This window comes from Pithys albifrons, chromosome 6, assembly GCF_047495875.1.
Source record: "Pithys albifrons albifrons isolate INPA30051 chromosome 6, PitAlb_v1, whole genome shotgun sequence".
In the NCBI taxonomy this organism is placed as follows: domain Eukaryota; kingdom Metazoa; phylum Chordata; class Aves; order Passeriformes; family Thamnophilidae; genus Pithys; species Pithys albifrons.
In genome coordinates this window covers 7,120,362-7,140,491 of record NC_092463.1, presented here as the reverse complement: position 1 = coordinate 7,140,491, position 20,130 = coordinate 7,120,362, and the positions used below count along the sequence as shown (strand labels likewise).

General features: G+C 44.2%; 2 protein-coding genes across 2 annotated transcripts in view; one reads left to right on the top strand and one right to left on the bottom strand.

The window, feature by feature from the left end:
• The first annotated feature begins 283 nt into the window (after positions 1-283).
• On the top strand, positions 284-2,578 carry GPHB5 (glycoprotein hormone subunit beta 5). The gene is made up of 2 exons (XM_071559374.1): positions 284-487; positions 2,390-2,578. Exons 1-2 carry the CDS (start codon positions 284-286, stop codon positions 2,576-2,578), a joined length of 393 nt encoding a protein of 130 aa, XP_071415475.1.
• Positions 2,579-7,712: 5,134 nt separating this feature from the next.
• Positions 7,713-20,130, bottom strand: part of RHOJ (ras homolog family member J) — a 62,702-nt gene continuing 50,284 nt past the window's right edge. The window contains exons 3-5 of the mRNA XM_071557330.1: positions 18,817-18,981; positions 17,506-17,601; positions 7,713-16,164 (exon numbers count right to left, since the gene is read on the bottom strand). Of these exons, the coding sequence (XP_071413431.1) occupies positions 16,018-16,164; positions 17,506-17,601; positions 18,817-18,981 (408 nt within the window). The 3' untranslated portion in view covers positions 7,713-16,017. The remainder of the gene's footprint in view (positions 16,165-17,505; positions 17,602-18,816; positions 18,982-20,130) is intronic.

Genomic DNA, 20,130 nt, shown 5'->3' with positions numbered 1-20,130 from the left:
CTGGTGGCTTTATCTCCTCCAGGCAAACTCCCACTGCTCTGCAGGGAAAGTCTTCACGCTGCTTCTTTCTGTGACAGACCTTTTAACTAAGATTTCCTACATCTGAGAGTAGGTGACCCCTCATTCCTTCATCTGCCCATCTTCTCTCAGGCTCAGTGAGGATGGGGAACAGCGTGTCTGAAGGGAGGGAGGGGTGTCCCAGTTCCAGCCCAGCCTGTCCACTTGCCCTTCTTGCCTCCTGGACTGTGGTGGCTCTCCCAACCCTTCTCCCTTCTGCCTCAGCATGAATCCCCACTGTGTGATCCTGGGCACCCTCCTTCTCCTGCTGCTGGGGGGCTGTAGCAGCTCACTCAAGAGCTCTGCTATCGACCTGAGGACTTTCATCGGCTGTGCCGTGCGGGAGTTCACCTTCCTGGCCAAGAAACCCGGGTGCCGCGGGCTGCGGGTGACCACGGACGCGTGCTGGGGACGCTGCGAGACCTGGGAGGTGAGGCTGTGCCCAGGGCTCCGGGGGCTGTGCCCAGGGCTCAGGGGGCTGCTGGACACCAGCATCCCTGGGTGGCGCTTCCCCCTCCCCCAAAAAGTCCTCAAAAGAAACCCACCCAACATTAAGCAGCTTGTAGGTATTTACTGAACAGACAAGGGCAGTGCTCCCCTCCTTGACCCCCTCGACACCGCCGACAGCAGCGTTAGTTGCCGGTGGTTCCCTCCCTCCTTCCTCTGCCCCAGAAGGGGATACACGTCATGGGATGACATTAGTGAAGCCCTTATGTAATACTCTTACTACGCAATCTGAAAGCCTCTTACAGCTTGAACATTTAAGGAGAGGACAACTTTATTACTTTCCTTGAAAAAAAGAATTCCTCTGAGATTAAGATGGAGCTCCCGACTGATGGGTAATATATTTTTTCCTAAAAAGGAAATCCCAAAGATAATGTCTGTTTCTAATTTGGTCCTGTTTTAAGTCACAGCACTGCATAAATATGAAGTACTTTAAGTTTTAGGGGTGCACAGGGCATAGAAGGAGCATAAGTACATCTACACACATGTCAGTGAACGAGTTCCTGACTGCCTTTGCCTTTCTGCCACTGGAAGGCTCAAGGGGCCAATCCCAGTTTAATTTACTCAGGGAAGCCTCAAGCCCCTCAGAGGGATTCTGTCTATATGAAGGCAAGGACTTTATATGTGATGAGAGGTGGAGCCAGGGTTTGTGTGACAGGTCTGACTGCCCTCCTTCATGACCTGGAGGGATGAGAGGAGAGGCCACCAATGGTCAGATTCCACACTGGGATCAGGTTCCTTTGAGGCACCTCTTGACACCTGGTTTCCCCTACACCCAAGCTCCTCTGGCAGCACAGACTTTGCAAACTCTCCTACTGTATTGCAATACCACTGGGGTGTATTTTAGCTGAATTCATGTGGCTGCAGACTCAATAGCTTCTAGAAAGCAGCATGATGTGCTTGAATGGGGGGTTTAAGAAGTAGGGGGTCTGGATATATTCTTGATGAGATGTTGCATCTGTTCTCTTCCACAACATCATTCTTTGTTCCCAGGGAGGGCTCTTTACACAGCAGAGAGGGAAAGAAAGAAATTAAAATGTCTCCTGGCTGTGTTATCTTATGCAGTTTCCTACCTGCACAAATGAGAGGATGACAGTGGACTCCCACTGCTGTGTGTGTTTTTGCTTCTTGGAGACTGGAAAATGGGTGTTCCTGTTGAGGAAAAATCTCATTTTTCAGCAAAAGCAATGCCACTGTGATACCACATGGCAGTGGGTTTCAAGGCCTTCAGGCTCCCATCATCTCCTGATGACTGAGGTCTCTGGCCAAGCTGTTTTTCTCAGGAGAAACTGCAGACTTCTCTGCTGGCTGCTGTGCCAAGAGCTTTCTTCACAAAGTACATCCACTGAGCTTTGTGGGATGTGCAGCCTGAGTGGGAAGACTGGTCTGGCTGGGAAGAAACCCAGCCCTTGGCACCTGGATGCACCCCTACTTTTAGGCAGCTTATGCACAGGGAAGGGTTTCCAGCAGAATGTCTTTAATGGAAAAATAAATGCTTTTGGAAGAAAGTAGCTGCTTTTGGCAGCATTTAGTTGAAACACTTGTATTCTGCTGAAAATCGTCTTTTAGGATAATCTTTTGTCTTCATTCAAGCAGCTTTTAATTGGAGGTTTATTCTTTAAACAAACTGAAACACGCAGATACACCCACTCCCCTTATGGCAGGGCTCCAAAAGGCAAGTGTTGAAGGATGTAGCCTAAAAATTATTTCCATTCCCCCTCCACCTGATCCAGTAGCTCCTCTATTTACACTAAACCCCCTTGAGGAAACTGGGACTCCAGATGTTTGTCTTGCTTCTCACCTGAGGTCAGCATTTCTCCTCCTGCAGAAACCGATCCTGGAGCCTCCCTACATCGAGTCTCACCACCGCATCTGCACCTACAACGAGACCAAGATGGTGACAGTGAAGCTGCCCAGGTGTGCCCCTGATGTGGATCCCTTCTACACCTACCCCGTGGCCATCAGGTGTGACTGTGACATCTGCTCCACCACCACCACCGAGTGCGAGACTTACTGAGCTCCCTCCCCACGTCAGGCAGGGAGGGGCCAAATTCTTCCCTGCCTTCATACCCATGGTACCTCCAGCATTGTTGAGGATGTAAATCAGTCCTGAATTTGATCTCACCCTGTAATGCTCCTAATCACTGAGTTTTCTGGGCAGACGAGGCTTAATCCCCTCCCCTCGTGCTGTTGAAAGCATTAGTGCTGTAGAAACCTAGTGCACAGCCTTGCAGTAGCAAATCCTGTGGTAAAAAGATGCAGTTTCTCTTCCTCATGAGTTTTTCCCGCTGTGTGACCTTTTCTCTGTGTACAAAGTGCACACAAACTAAACAGTCACTGGGAGATGGAATCAGCTCACAAAGGCATTGCCTCCTCTGCAACAGCCTCTTGATTCACCTGGGGTTTAACTCCTTCCCAGTAACATAAGTGCAGTTACCAATATTTTCACCACCTCACCACCCCCCAGCCTCCATTAGTTATTCTTACCCTGGTCATTCAGGAATTACAGTCAAAGAAAAATGTCTTAAGGCCAATGAAATGGAAGTGAGTATCCAAATCACTACCTTGAAATTAGGGTGAATGTGTACTCAGCCCTGACTCAGCCAAGTACTTAAGCTCATTATTAAGTGTTTTGCTTGGTATCAGTGGACTTTGACAGCTAAGCATGTATTTCAGTGCTTTACTTAATTGGAGTTATTTTCTTGAAAAAAATTTGCCTCACAATGAACAATTTCATGGGGAGGGGACAAAAAAAAAAAAAGAGAAACACATTAAGTGTGTAGAACCATCTGCTTTTGTCTGGGGATCAGAGGGAAAACGGCTTCATGTAGAATCAGCAAGACTCTGCAGAGCCCAAGGAGTCTCTCCTGACAATTTCCAGAGTTAGAGGGACCAAGCCAAAATGCAACGATCCTGGGATGGTTTCAGCTAGCCCCTGGCTGAGGGGGTGGGAAAGAGGGGGCTGTGAAGGGTGTTCCCACAGTTCCCTGCACTGCTAAGCTCCATGGAGAACTGCTCCTCTGAGGATGCACACAGGGCTGGGGGCAGCCAGCTGTGCTTACAGGAAAGCTGGGGAGTATCCAGTAATGGTGGGTGAGACAAGTCCAGGACAGGAAAGAGAGCAGACATGCCAAAGGACAGTTCACACCTCCTCAGACCTCTGAGCGGGGACATCTGGGAGCTGCTGCAAGAGAGCCCTGTGACCACAGCCACAGAAGTGCCTTTGTCCTCTGGTTCCCACCTGCAAGGGGACAGATCCACGTTCATCCCTCATTTCTCCTCTGAACAAAATAGGAAATTATGTGAAAGAAGGAAGATTTGCCAAGTGGGACAGGCTCACAGGAGGTTATGAAAAAAAGACACCTTCTCAGATAGCCATTAGGAGAGAATTGCTGCTGAGAGTAATATCTGCACCTGCCTTCCCTCCATTCTGTGCCTTGTCTGCGGGATGCAGCCGATTTCCAGGCATGCATGCTTGAAAATTCCCCAGGTGTGCTGTCCTCACCGAGACAGATCTAATTTAATCTGTAATTTATTAGTTGATACCAATTTTTTTTTGGTCAGTGGAACTGGATGGCTGAGTAGGAAGGAGGCAATTTTATCACTCTGCCTTCTGTAATTCTGAACACAGACTGCTGTGTCCAACAGCAGCAGGAAGAGTTTTCTGCTGATGAAGAGTTTAACCAACCCTCCTTTAAAAAGTTCTCATTTTTTGTTTCAAATTGCATCTTACAATCCCTCTGATATTGTTAACTGGCATCACAGTTATTATGGAAAACATGCCAATTATTTTGTGTCCTTAATAAACCTCAACATTGTAGTATGAAAGCAATTTAAAGCAATGTGTCCCTCTTTATTTATGCATAGAGATTTCTCAGTTAGAATATGTATAAGCTTCCAGAACACCTGCGAAACATCTCCTCAATGTGAAGTCATTTCCTTTGCTGATTTTCTCTGATGGAGTCTGGCTGTGTTTTAGTCTCAGGATTAGAGGTAGGGTTAGAAAGTGGCAAACTTCCTTCCTTTGCAGCCAGCAGGAAATAAAGGCTGTACCCAGATATGGTGAGACAGTAGAAACCTCAGCAAGTGATCAGACAAAAACAGTGCAGGGCGTGTGAATAGCTTTGACTGATGCAGCCAGCCTGGGGGGCAGCAGAGGAAGGTGGGAAGGATGTACTGAGTGAACCTAATCAGTAAAAGACCACTTCAAGGTGATCTTTCAAGGAGGAGACCAAAACTATCTGGAGATGCTGTGGATTTGCCCTGAGTGATGAAAGTCCAGATGACACCTCACCCCACTAACCCATTTGCCAGGGAAGCGACTGAGTCACCGCCCCTGGAGGGGTTTAAAAGATGTATAAATGTGGCACTTGGGGACATGTTTTAATGGTGGGTTTGGCAGTGCTGGATTAATGGTTGGACTCATTGATCTTAAAGATCTTTTCCAACCTAAATGCTTCTTTGAGTCTATGATTTGACTGGTGCACAGCTCTGCTGAGTTCCCACAAGTAGACACAACACTGACTTTCAAGGGGCCCACTTCATTCCTGCTGCTGGGTCTTCATTCTGTTAAATTCCCACCGATTTTGATACTCAGAATCATTAAATGCTTTGGGTTGAAAGAGACCTTTAAAGGTCACCTCATCCAAAAATCCCACGATGAGCAAGGACATCTTCAATTAGATCAAGTTGCTCAAAGCCCCTTGAATGTTTCCAAGTATGGGGCATTCACTTCTAGCAACCTGTGCCAGTGCCACACCACTCTCATTGGAAAAAACTTCTTTATATCTTGTCTAAACCCTCGGCTAAATTTAAAACTCCTTGTCCTGTCACAACAGGCCCTACTTGTGGCCAGATCTCCAAGCTTTCACATCCTTTATGCTGCAGCTGGGATGGTATGTCCTGCTCAGAATTTGCAGGCAGTCAACATAGCCCACATACTTCAGAGCACAAGAATCCCCTTCCCAAAGCCATCTTCATCACCCTGGGAGCATTTTAACACTCTTTAAAGCCAAAAATTTAAATCTCATCATCCCATCTCTCCAAAACAGTTAAATGGCCCTTCTGCCTTTGGTGCATGTTTGCAAGGAGTATTTCTCATTGAGACTGTCACATCTCAGGTATTATCTCTCCCAAGAAAAGCAGTTGATTTCTTTGCCCCTCAAGTTCCCTTTTGGACACTGAGAATGATTATACAGATGATTTTTTTCTTCTTTGCTGTGTGTTTTGGACTGTATGGGCTGTAAGGTCCCTTGTGATCAGTCATATCTGTCATACACAGCACTCAGTGTCTTGGGTTTATTGTCACTCTTTTAACCTGAACAGCCATAGCCACTGTCATGCACTGCTTTGATTAGTCACAATACTTTCCTGTTCTATGACAGTTACAGAAGTCCACTGGCCCTTGAAGCTCAGCTCCCCTCATTGCTATGCTGCACTTGGTGTGCCCAGCCAGGCTGACCATGCCAGAAATCAGGGTATTTAACCCCATTTTCAGGCCTGAGTACCATGAGAGGGAGGGCAGGGTTCCTCCCCGGATGGGTGTTCCCTGCACTGACTGGATTTCTCGTAGGGACACAGGACAGGCAGGTCCCTCCCACTATCATTGTGCTCCTGTGAAAACAGAGGAACCTCCGCCCTGAGCAAAGGGTGTCAAAGGGTGTCTCGCCCAACATCCTGCCACGGACAGTAGGCAGGCGTGGATCTTCAGGGAAATGGGAAAGCATCAGGGCTGGATAGAGGTATCCTTTCCTGGCTATGTCCACCCAGCTTTATCTGGCAGCAGTTTAGGAGGTTTCTGCTCTGGGGGATGCCTTTGGCACCTTGTTGTTAACCCCAGACATGAGTGTCCTCCCTGCCACTTCTTCCCAGATAAAGTCTGGGTAGTAACCACAGCTTCCTCTAGGGACATGTAAATCAAATTCATTCCAGGCTACATGCTGTGCCCCCTTGGACTGTCCTGGCTCCTCTGGGAATGTATCCTTTTACAGCAGCCAGGGATTTGGGCTGCAGTGCCTTTTTATTAGGAATAGACCTTGCTCTGAGAGTGAATGCCCCAGGCAGGGGCTGATTAAACCCACTGAGGTTCTCAAGCTGCAGAAACACAAAAAGAGCCTTTCTGTGGTGAAATTTGCTTTAGCCCAACCAGTATAAGGTGTTCAGAAAAGGTGGGATTTATAGTCTTAATTTGAAGACCAGACCAGCTGATAGGTGGGATTGATTCTAGTCTTGAAACCAACTGTAATGAAGAGCTGGGTAACAAAGGCCCTTTTTAAAAAAATATTTTTATTTTTCAAACAACATCCACATCTCTGCATTGAATCCCTGGAAGACTGGGGACAGTCGTATTCTTGATTACAGTCCATCAGGGCTGTCTTTTCTCATGTAGCATCTTCATCCCTGTAAGCATTTCACTTTCCTTCCTGGCTTTACCTGCCCCACCTGCTGGACCACAGATTATCATCTTCTTTGTCATTAGGAAGGGTTTGTTGGAGGGTTTATTATTCATGTATTAGGTTTGTCTGGGAGTAACAATCTCCTCTCAGAACTCCTGGTGCTCAGGCTAGTATTTTTCCAGCTGCTTCACCAAGAGAGATCCTGCTTGGCTGTCACACACTGTCTTCTCTCCAAAATGCTTCAAATATTCACTCCATCAGGGAAAAAAATATCTTCTTGTGGTGCTATGATAACACAGTAGAGACCACAGACAGTGATATCAAGAATGCCTTATTAAAATAAAAAAAAATTTAACTGAAAGAACCAACCACTTTAATATTGGTGGAAGATGGAGAATTAAGTATCTCCAGGCCAGTCACTGAGGGATACTCTGTGAGATGAAGGCTGAATGCCAGCAGGGAGCCAGAATGCCAGTTCCCACACTTCTACCTTCATGTGTTTCCAGACTGCAGAGCATTCGGTTAAGCGACAGTTTCCCAAGAGGAACATGCCCAAGGCAAACAAACGTGTGGTGTGACCTCCTGTTTGACTTTCTGCAGGAAGGTGCAGGTGGTTTCATGACCATCCAAAAGCAGCTCTGTATGTTAGTACATGTTTTTCCTACCTGAAATGCCCTGCAAGATGAATGTGATTAACAGCTGGGAAAATAAACAAGACACCACACATGACACCTTCTCAAAAGGATGCTGTCAAAATACTTAGTAATACATTTATTATGTTAAAATAAACTATGTACAATAGATGATATTAATGTGCATTACAATATACAGTAATTACAGGTTTAAAAGAAGATAAACAAAAGAATACAGAATTATGTGCTGTAAATAGGAAACTAGTACTGTTTACATAATTTTTAAACTATGCAGAACAAAATCACTGGAAAATTGAGTTTCATTGGTTTGAAATTGTATTGCTTTGACACGAATTCTGAAGCTTTGTAAAAAAGATGTATCACTCAACAGTCAGACATAATGTTTTAGTGCTCATGCTTTGGTTTCACCAGCCCCAGATTCCAGCAGTATTGCACATAGCAATTTTTAAGAGACATAAATGCAGCTGCTCTCATAAAGTAAATTACCCTTTTTCTCAACTGGCTAAGACCTGACTGATGATGCTTTAGGTCCTGATTTGTGCTAGGTCATTACATCTGATTCACAGACTCAATTAGAATAACGTGTTGCACTGTTACATTTAAGCATTGCTTAGGGAATACATTTCAGTATTATTATAAAGGAAGCATAAAAAGAAAGGAAAGAAATTTCTTTGTGTTCTCAGGGGAGCAGAGAATCTCTGTGCAGTGAAATGCTTGTATTTGACAAGTGCATCAACATCAAAACAAGTTAAACTGGATTCAGTTATCCTCACATTTCATCTCCCTGCTCCTCTCTTTAGCCTTCTTTGAAGTCCTCCCAGTCTCAAGGTGCTGCTGAGCTCCAGGTTTGCTGATGTGATTCCACAGATGCACCTCTGAGCCCTTTCACCAGGCTCAATCCAGAATTTTTGGGGCTGCACAGACAACATGCTCTGTAGCATTGGCCACCTGGCAACTTGGGCTCAACTACCTTAGGTCACTTCTGCTCATGAGTGAAGAAGACTTTGCCAATGTCTTTCCCTTCTCACATAACTTTGTGTTATTGCTTAGTAACGAATTAGTATTTACAATTTTGGGGAGAGTTTGGTCTCATTTACTCCCTACAGACAAGGTAGTTCAGTGCCTGCCAGGTCTGTAATGCAGTTCAGTAGAGCAGCTGCCTATTTTGGGGTGAAGCATTGGGAGAGATGACATTACAGCCATACTATGGATGTGTCTTACACCCAAACTGCTTTGACAGGCATCAGACACAATTTTCTACATGTTATCAATACAGATATCTGTTGTGTTGAAAGATCTGGAAACTGTAGACTAGTGACAACTGTTTACTCTGAATTCATTAACCTCTGATCAAAGTCTAAATTCACCAGAGCTGATGTCAGTGAGAGTTCAAACTGATCTTTGGAAAAACCAAATTGAATCTGGCATTCTGAATGGGATGAGATGAAATTAAGTGACAGCAATGAGTGCAGTATCAAAACTCTCCAAAAATAACTGTTTGCCTTGAATATTACACTGTCAATGTAACCATTTTCATCTCCAGCCTCAGTAGTGATTTAAACATGGAGTTTCAAATCCAGCCTCCAATAATCAGGAAAGTCTCCAGATGCCCCATCTCCTTTCAGGGGTCCACAACCAGCAGCCAAAAGGTATAAAAGATTCTTGGACCTGGCTCAGTGTATCCATGTGCTCAAAGCTTGGTCAGCCAAAATAAAAGGTCAGAAAAGGAGGAAATACAAAAACTTTCAAACATTTACCACATAAGTCATGTGTGGACCCCACTGAAATTTTCCATTGCCTTCATGAGAATTGAAATGAAACTAAAATAGAGCATCTTTGGAAATCCCACCCTACCATTATAGTTAGAAGCAGCCAAACACTGCATTATGATCTGCACAGCCTGGAAGGGAATGGGGATTGTCCTCAAGGGTTTTTTTTGTTACAGTATTTTCAAAGTTAAAGAGATTTTCCACTATTGACAGCAATTCACATGACTTTGGCTTCTTGCTCTGTCATATATGGGTTTGTGAACTCATTTTTCTTTTACAAGGAGCTTCTGACTATTTTTGCTGTTCTGGTGGGGTGCCTGAAACCTCTCAGGAAAAATACATTCCTGTTCCCATGTCTCTGAAAGCTTTAACTGAAACAAAGAAAACAGAATTTGAAGTTTGGTTTTCATTCTAGTCATGGGCGTCCCCTTAACTTCTTAAAATAAAATTTAAGTTTTAGGATCAAGCTGACTAATTGTGACTCTGGGCCCTGATTTTGCAGCTCTCCCCCCAGCAAAACTGTAGATGTAATTCTATTGCATTCATGGCTTCTAATCAGTGATTTTGTCCCAACTTTTTGAGGCACAAATATTCCTGTTCCTGTTTTGTTTTGATAGGTGAAGACAGCTGAGATCACAAGCCACTACCGAAATCAGTGGGAGGCTTTTTCCTGCTTTCAGATGGTCTTTATTCATGAAGAGGAAAATAAACATTTATAGTGGAAATTTGTCTTCATTTTTACCTAGAGCTCAAATGTGACTAGAAGTGATCTGATGCAGGTCTCTCCATGCTCACCTCCTGTCACAGCAGATGCTTCTCCAGTCCTCCAGAGTTGTGAATCAAGAAAATGTTCTGTTATTTTCAGATTTGCTTTTTTTATGTCAGATAAAACACATTACAAATCCTCCTCAGGGAAAAGGCAAATACATGGAGAAAGCTGAGTGCATCCAGATTCCTGCATTCTACCTGTTTGTTGAACAAATGGTCCCTGGGCCAACATGAGCATATGTTGATTGTTTTCCTGGAGAAGGCAAATGTGCTTTTAAACAATCCTGGCTTGAGACAGTGTGATGCCACTGCAAATTATTTTTAATCCAGATGAAGTTCCAGTATGTTGAATCAAGAGGTATATGCTGTGCCACTTGGGAGAAAAGGTCCAGAAAAAGTCATGGGCTGTAGACAACATATAAAAGTTAAAAGTAGACAGTAATCTTAAATATCTGAATTAGAGGGAGAAATAGCTTGCCTGGGGAAGTAATGAGGTGCCATTCCTGAAGGTATTAAAAAGAGGTGTAGATTTGGCACTTTGGGGAATGGTTTTGTGTTGGGCTTGGCAGTGCTGGGTTGATGGTTGGACTCGATGATCTTTGAGGTCTTTTCCAACCTAAATGATTGTGTGATTTTTGTAAAGTCATGGTGAAAATACACCTGCTGGAGAGATGCCGTTGGTGTAACTCACCACTGCATCACTGCAGTGTATCAGGTTGGGTGCAAGGAGTGGAGGCAGCAATACAAATTACTTGCAAGGACTTCTGCAACTTTTTCCAAGTCCTGTGAAGGGTTCTCTGTTTAAGTCTCCGTAGTCTTGGGACAGTATTTTGAGTGGGATCTCAACAGCTTGGTGTCGATGGAAAGTGAAGCCCATGTGTCCTTTCTGCTGTGATGTTCCCACCCTTGGTGTGGTTTTTAGCCTCCTGTCTAGAGTTGCACTGCAGTGATTGTTTCTGGGACAGTCCTGCATTGGTTCTGTAGCAGCATGGCCAAGGATTTTCTCCTTTCTGAACTATTTCTTGGTTCTCTCTACCACACTTCCTTAGAGATGGGAGATACCAGATGGATCATAGTGCTGAGCATGACAGAACACCAGGTAATTTGTACAGTGTGCAGGGAATGGGAAACCACTGGTTTTTGTGGAATGCAGGCCACCAATACTAGAGCAGCTGGAAGAGATTTTGTTAGAGGTTAACTGCAAGAACAGGCCATATTCAGCCTCCCTCAGTTACATCATCAGTGTCATTAGGACTGAATGAGAAATGAGGATGTTGGAGACAGTCCTTGTGAAGTAAGATCCTCTTCATGAGAAATGCTGCCAAAATATGTCCCTTTAATAAAAGTATCCAGAATAATGTTATTTCATTTTAAGATGCAGCAGCATATTTAATTCTGTTTATTGTGAATTGAAGAAGTGCTTTGAAAGAGAAAACCAGTGAGAAATGTCATTGTCAGCTGCTGAAATGATTGTTCTGATTGTCATACTGGACTTGGAGTGAATTCTGTAGATCCCAGCAACAAGAAGAATTTTATCAGGTCCAGTGCATGGAAGTTGAGGGAAAGACTCACATCCTGCCTAATTCAAGGCAATGAGAACCAAGAGCTTGTAGCTGGTTGTTCTCCATAAGCTGTACACTACTATAACAGTAGCTATTTATATTAGAGAGAAGGTCTGGGACCATGTGGCACAAAGGACAACCAGGGTGAGCTCGTTTTGAGAAGTGCTCACAACCAGCCCTGGATGATGTAAGTACCTGGGATGTATAACCTGTTGAACAAACAAGGATGGACCTACATGGAGCTTCTCTGAGCTTTGAGAGGCACAAGACAAACTGTGGAAGTCTTTGTGGGACCCTCTTCAAAAAGTCATGCTGGAAGTGGCAGGATTGTCCCAGTTCCACTGGCCTGGTGTTTTTGCAGGGCTCTGAAGGGCAGAGGCATCTGTGGGTTGTTTAATTGTGATACATGATGTAATGCTTTAAGTGACATATCTCTCAAGTACCTAATACTTCCAATATCTCCTTGCAGGAATTTGCATACAAAAGCTTTGGGAACTCTTTGGAGTTTGTAACTGGAACTTGAGGTTAAGAACTCCTGGTAGAACATTAAGGTTTAAGAAGAGGCTAAAGGAGATGGGTTTTACAGAATCTAGCAGGTTTCCTATAAGTTGTGAGTGCTTTTGAAATGACAGCAGACTATTAGCAAAGGCAGGTCTGTCAGGAAAGGTTTTGACATCAGCTGCAATAAGAGGATGTCATCAAATGGGTTCCAGGGATGGTTTATAACCTTTCTGACTCTCCTTAACTGTGTTGCTTTGAAGGTGAAATTTGGATCAGATTTCCAGCTCATCTTACAGTGAGAAACCCCATCTCCTTTCACCTGGCAATCCTATATTGATTTTCTTTCCTTGTTACTAATGGTGCTTCAAAATAACTTGAAGTTTATATCTGTGGCCTTATGCCTGTGCTTGCACTGTGTCTGGTGTTGTGATATTTCTGAAAATAAGTTTACTGCCTGTTCACACACCATATGTTGGCTTTTAGGAAAGGTATTAGGTATGACTTGCCATTTAGTCAAAGAGTCTCCTTACATTCTACAATCCCTTTCTAAAACCTATTGACCTGTGCTATCTCTGCCTCCCCAAAATAATGGTGTATCAGGGCAGATCCCTGAGTAAGTGCCACATTTCACAGATAAGTGTGTGTACATAATCTAGCACAGGAATAATGTTTATGGGACCTGGATTAACCATGGCTATTTTTAAAACATTTATTTTTGTTGGAAGAAAAATTAAAAATAAATGGAGAGCAGAGGCCATTTCTCAGTGAACTGTGACCAACCTCCCTTCCTTGCAGCTCCCAGATGTCAAATATTGGGCAAAATCAGCTTTAAAAACTTGAAATTTGACTGCCTTACAAACTCGATGTGCTCCATTTTGTAGGTGTAAATAAGCCCCATGTCAGTTGTAGCATTTTTTATATGCAGATTAACTTTCCTATCTGCTTTCTCTATGCAATGATTTGTTCAGGGTGCTGCAGATCAACCCATTAGGGCATTAGTGTTCTAGCTTCTACACCACTATATGTTTTGTAGTTAGTTTTTCTAAACCCACTGCATTTACATTAATGCTACAACTTCCCATTTGATTTTTGATTTTATTGCCAATCCTATGCCATCCCATAGTATTAAGAGCCACCCCTGGTACTCGGTGGTGCACCAAAGTACCCTTGGATTGTTTGTGGCTTTCCCTGATGCAGGCTGGGATGCTACATTGCACTTTTCCAGTGTGGTCATTATCTTAAGATGAGCTCAGCTATCACTCTGCATTTCTATTTCCTCTGCCTTTTGTGAAGCTCTAAGAATACCTGGCAGCTCCAACCTGAGTTTTGCATTGTGTGTCAGCTAAACCAGACTTCACTTACTTTAACCAGCCACTTGTACATGGACTCTCCAGCAACCTACATGAGCTAAACCAATCATCCTAATTTATTTCCACTGAATGACAGCACAGTTAAAATATAATTTTTTCTGAAATCTGCTGAAATCCTTTTTTTTTTGTTTTTGTTTCAGTGGATTTCTAGTCATGTTGTAAGCCAAGAACCATTACCTAAATATTAATTTCTTGAATCCACTCCTAGTTCTCCTCATACTCTCTAGTATCTCTTTCCACATTATAGTTCAGCTGATTGCCAGTGTCTCAGTGGGGTGAACACTCACTGCTCTGCCTGGGGATGGCAACAAACTCTGTGGCACAGCACAGCTCCCTGCCCTGGGCTTTGACACTGTCCTTCCTCTGAGCTGGCTTTAGCAGCAAGGCTATCTGAAGAAAATGTCTTGGCCATAACAAAACCAAACAAAATATGCACCAAAAAATACCATCAGTGAGGAAAACTTTGTTTCGTCTGTTTAGCACAACTGTGCTTTCATCCATGTTTGTGTGCAGTGGGAAAGGGATGAAGGGTGAAAGCCAATGGGCAACAGCAACAAGGCATTTGCCTTGAGTCCGATTGCTTTTGTCAGAGACAACTGCTAATTTCTAACTGGAAATGTTTTGGGGTGTCAGAGCTGGTTTCTGTAGGTGTCCATGTTAAACTGGGGGTTGGAAATGGATGATGTTTAAGGCTCCTTCCATCCCAAACCCTTCTGTGGTTCTGTGAAATTTAATCTTTGCCAAAGGAGCAGCTTGGATCTGTAAGCCTTGATGACTGCAGGACTGGGCACTGGTCCTTCCCTGTGCTTCCAGAGACGAATAGGGCTGGTGGGGGTGCAGGGCACATGCCCCTGGACTGGGAGGGTGCACTGCTGCTCCTTGCTCACTCCAAGAACATCTGGAAATGCTGGCTACAGAACCTGCTTTTGCACACAGTTACATGAGATTCCCTCAAATCTGTGTGTGCTGGTGCTGTGACTTCCTGCTTGGGGAATGAAATGCATAACAAGACAGTCTCATGGCACTGTGGGGCACCCAAAGGCAGCTGCAAATAACAAGATGCCCTTCGGGTTCACCTCTGAGTGTCTGTGTTGCTGTGATGTGCAGAACTACAGGCTCCCTGGAGAGGCTTTAGAGAAAAAGCAAGCTTTCTCCAGCAGCAAAGGGAGCTCACAGGCAGCTTCCCTTCCCTTCTGGGCTGGACTTCCCATCTCCATTCTGCTGGCTGTCATTTGCCACTCGTGTGAAAGTTCACTCCTGAGGACTGCAAGCCACACTGCAAGTAAAACAGCACTCTCCATGAAGATGGAAAAATGGGAGCAAGGAGAGAAGCAATGAAAGGAAGGAGGGAGACTACAATAAATCAACATATTTGCAACTACTTGGATGAGTTTTTTAACAGAAATAATCCACAAAAAAAGATAATCATAAGGCAATTGGATCACCTTAAAGCACTTTAAGTCAGTATGACCTTTGGCTTTTTGGTTTGTGTTATTTCTGGCTGTTGGAAGAGATGTAGAAACTCAGCTGATTTATAAGGTAAATACTCAGTTGCCATGGCAATGTGTCTTGTTCATGTTCTTCGTTGGAAGGGAGATTGTTCCACGCTGCTGTTCCATGTCTAGGGCAATATTCTTTGGTGGTTCAGAATTCCTTCATTTCAGTACATTAATGCTACAATTCTGTTTTTCCTTTCCCAGCTTATGGCTCAGCCTGAACATTCCCCTGTAAAAATACAGTTATTTGCATTTTTTTTTTTGTTGTAAAGAACATTCCTTAAGTCTGGAGGTAAATGTTGATCCATTTTGGTAGCTTGGGTGCAGCAACATCCTGATGCCGTGAAGTTTCACCGTTAAGTGAAAACAAACTGGAATCACTCCACCTTTGCTTCCATGTGGTTTGAACAAACTAAAGCATCTCTTGAACTAGCAAGTCTTATAACAGAAAAGTAATTTAAAGTACATCCTACCTATAGTGTATATGTTACATATTAGATTTCTACAGATCTCCATGTGCTTTCAGTCAATTCAGATTTAATTCCTAAGTACTGCGAATTCATAATTTTGATCAATTCTTACTTAAGGCCACAAATGGAGTTTCTCCTGTTTCTTTTACTGCTTTTAATTCTTTGATTTTCCACATGCCACCTTCACCTTATTCCTAAGGCGATGCCAAGCAGGATCAGGCATCCTGGTTTCTGTTGGCTCGGTTCAGGCTGCAGTGGTGGGAACAGGCTGCAAACAGCTCTGGAGGGTTAGGAAAGCACAGAGTCGTGAGTTGGCCTAGTCTGATACAGCTTGGAGGTTTCACAGAATGAAGGGCTCCTGTGTTTGGGTAAGAAGGACCCTTTTCTGGTCATGTTCCCCATTTCAGTTGCATGTGACCTTCTAACCTGCTTGGTTTCATTGAACTCAGCTCGCTTTTCTTTCTGAGCGACTTCACACGATGGTGCAGCATCTGTGGCACTTTGCACAGCGCTTCTTCTTCTTCTTGGGGTGGAAAATGGTCATGATTGCCTCATCAAAGACAGTCTTAAGGCCTTTCTGGGTGAGGGCTGAGCACTCCAGATAGCACTGTGCTCCAATCTGAAAGAGAAGAGAAAAAAGTGGAGTACCCTCTGTTGGAAGAGACAAAGCAATCCTGGTCCAGCCTCTTTCTATGTGCAGTTGTCCTGCCTCAGAGAAAAGCTCAGACCTTTAAAAAGGGGGTCAGCTCAAGGCTCTGTTTTGTATCTTGCTGTCTAAGGGATTAAGGGACAAGCTTAGGTGGTCATCCGGAGCAAAGGAGCAGGAATCATCACCAGCATGAGTATCTCACCACAGGGTGTAATGGGAAGCAGGAATTCTCCACACAACTATCCAGCGAGAGTCGGACCAGGAGCTTGGCCTACTGCCTGTGCAGCTGGAGGGGTTTCAAAGAGATGCTGGGTTTTTTCAAAGGGATGCTGAACCTCTTGATCTACTTGGCTCTTCTCTCCTGACCTGTCACTCTTGTGTCCTGCCTCCTCCTCTAATGCCAGGGAACTCCTACCTGGGGAAGGCTTTCAGCTGGTTTCTGGGAACAGGGAAGCACCATTTTGAGATGGGAGCCTCCTGGGGATGCTGGTATGACACAAACACACACAGTGGCCTGGGAAATCAGCCTCAGTTTATTCGGTAACCTTGTGGCATATTCTGCTTGCTCTGCTAATGGATGCCCTCACTGGCCTTTGAGGGCCAGGGCCAATAACAGGACTGCCAGCATATAAGGTGGACAAGGCCAGGGTCCAGAATCCTGCATTACAGATCTTGGGAAGGGCTTTTATGCCCCTGCATTCCTGGAGGAAGGGCATAATATCACAGAGCCCTTGGGAGTGCCTTCTCTGCTGCTTGAGGTGCAATGGATAAGTGAGAATCAAATTGTCTGTGCTTTTGTAAGGGACAGGGACAAGTTTGTTGTGAGATGACTGCAGAGAGGAGTTTGCCACATGCACCTCCTGGCAGAACCCTGCACAAGAAACACTTGACTTAGGTAAAATAGTCAGTAAAATCTGTTTTGGTGCCTGTTTGCCACCTCCTGGCCTACCTTGAAGCTTTGCTTAGAGCTTGGTCACAGCACCAAACCTGCTGGAGTTCAGGAAGTATTTGGACAATTCTCTCAGACACATGATGTGATTATTGGGGTGGTCCTGTGCAGGGCAAGGAGCTGGACTTGATGAGTCTCTTCCCACAAAGGATATTCTGCAATTCTGTGATTCCACTGGATATGGCAGCAGAATTACAGGCTCAAGGGTCACAATGTGGACCTGGGTCCAGACTATTTGAACAGAGGCTTTAGTGTTTGTCAGGGACAACCAACATGCTCCAGAGGAGTTCATCTTGATTGAAACAAGCCCAGTGGAAAGCTGTGATCAATCAGCTTCATGGGGTCTCAGAAAAAGCTGTTACCTCCTTTGCTAACTTCACTCCGTGCTCATAGGTGAGTGGTTTCTCCTTCATGTAAAGTAGCCGTGCCAAAGTTTTGGGATCATCCCGGAGATCAATCTGGTAGAAAATACACAAACTGTAATTCTTAGGGCAGATATTCATAGTTTTTCAGCCCCACATAAGGTCATCTGTCCTCCTCAACTCAGATAATATTTCAGAATGAATTGCACATGTACTTTTTTTCCTCTTTTTTTTTTCCCTGTTTACCATGAATTAGTTTTCCTTGGCAGGTTATTTGGCCACAGCTCAGATAACTGTGGTACAGTAAAGATGAGCCTCCCAAAGGCCCTCACAGTGCATCTTGGAAAGTGTTGGTGGAAGCCTGAGCCCCACTGGAAGGGGAGGCTGCTGTGACCCTGCACTGCATCACCCAGAACCCACCCTGACAGGCCAGACAGACACAGCTCAGTCTGACTGACTTGAAACAAAATCCTTTATTTCCATGGAGAACATCAAAGCAAAGTATTCTGGCATTTCAAACCCATCAATTTTCAGACTGTGTGATCCAAAGGGTAATACTTTTATTTATAAATGGGTGTTTTAGATTATTGCAGTGTAGAAAACAAAGCCAGTGTTTGAATAAATGACCTTTCCTATGGAGTGAAGATTTTGGTTTTGACCAGAATTTGATGTGTTTCTCTAACTTGGCTTAGGTTACTGCCCAGTGTTCTGACATTTTCCAGACAGTTGTATCGCTACTTTTACAGTTTCTAGTCACTCTGTGTCTTGGAAGTAAACCCATATTTAAGGTATTTTTTTTAAATTGATAGATTCATAATTTTAAAGCCAAAATAAAGTGGTTTGGTCATTTAGTCTATCACTATAACACAAGCAGGATGGTGAGTCACTAGTTGCAATGTTGATGTAAAAGCATGAAGGGAGGTTACTTCCTTCCCATGTCTCTAAGTAAGTAATTTGGTTAATTATTCCCATTCTTAAAATTTAGTTTGAAGTTTAGCTTCTGCTTCTAACCACTGACTTTGATGGATTTTTTTCTCCTCAGTAAAGGCCTCTAAGAAATATTTTCTCTCTGTAGGTATTTATGCCTTGTTGCCACATTAATATACATTTGAATAAAAAGATGGGATGAGTTCTGCCAGTCCAGGCATTTGCACATTGGTTTCCATTCCCACCCTCTGAGCTTTCCTCTAATGAGCAAATCTGGTTTTATTTCACATCAGAAGTTAAATAAGAAACCTTTCTCCAGAGCTCATCCTCCTGTCACCTCTGTGTGGAGCAGAAGCCTCCCATGATGCTCAGGAGAAGCACTACCTGTGTTCCTATGAGGACATAAGGCACGTTGGGCATGCAGACTTTCAGCTCGGGCACCCACTCCTCCTGGACATTGTGGTACGAGGCAGGATTCACCACAGAGAAGCAGATCAAGAACACATCCGTGTTGGGGTAGGACAGGGGTCTCAGCTGGTTGTAGTCCTCCTGCCAGGGCAAACAGCAAGAGTGTTAAGAGGGGGGGAGAACTGCAGATGGGGGCATCACGTTGTCTCTTGATGAAGTGTTCAACACTTCTAACCTCCAGGGAGCTGGTGGGGAAGGTAAAACCACCCTTTGTGGGCCAGGGCTGCTGATCTGTCAGCATCTTTTGTCAAAAGAGCTAAAGGATGTTCCACCTCTGGAAGTGCTCAAGGCCAGGTTGGCCAGGGCTGTGAACAACCTCATCTAGTGTGTGGCAGGGGTTGGAATTAGATCATCTTGATGGTCTCTTCCAACTCAGTCATTCTCTGAACAGGTTTTGTTTGTGTGTGTACCATCCGTGAAGATGTTGGTGGAGAAGGTGATGCTGAACAAGGATGTATTTGGTACTACCACAGTCGTGCATAGCACTAATGTGTCAGTCAGCAGAAGACACTCATCCTGAAAGCAGAGAGCAGATTAAATGCAGCCTGCAGTGCCTGGGTACAGCAGTAATTTAGTGTTCCCACAGGCCCTGTACAGGACAAGGAGAGATGTTTTCTCTATGGGCTAGTGGTGAAGAGGGTGAACTTTCAAACAGCACAAAGAGCAGCTGTGTTGTGTCATGAGCTGGCTTTGATAGCTGAGTTTCAAGGAATAATTTAAGTCTGTTTTCAGGCTTGAGAAGTTGAGAGCAAGCCATGTGAAAGGGATAGCCTGGCTCTTTCTAACAGTGAGACCATATGTAACTGTGTCTGGTGGGTACTGTTCAATGAAACCTGCTAGAAAATTTCAGTGCAATGAAACAGATGCTTTCTGGAGGAGATACATCTGTTTCAAAGACCTTTTTTGGGGACCCAGAGTTAAAAAAGGGGAAAAGAACACAAAGCTGAAGTGTGGGAAACAATACTACATTCTGCTGTCAAGCCTGACTGACATATAAATCTGCAGTTTATAGTTTCTGCATTTTGGGCAATGCTCAAATCACTGCACTCTGGTTGCTTTTAATTGTGTGAAAACTCCAGATTTGCTTTGCAGATACTAAATACTTAATAAAAAAATAAAACTACTAAAAGGGGAATAAAAGACACCCAGGTGCTGTTGCTCAGAATTGAGAAATTTTACTTTAGGTAGGGTAAAAGCACATTAGGGGCAGGAGCAATGCAAGCTGCTCTC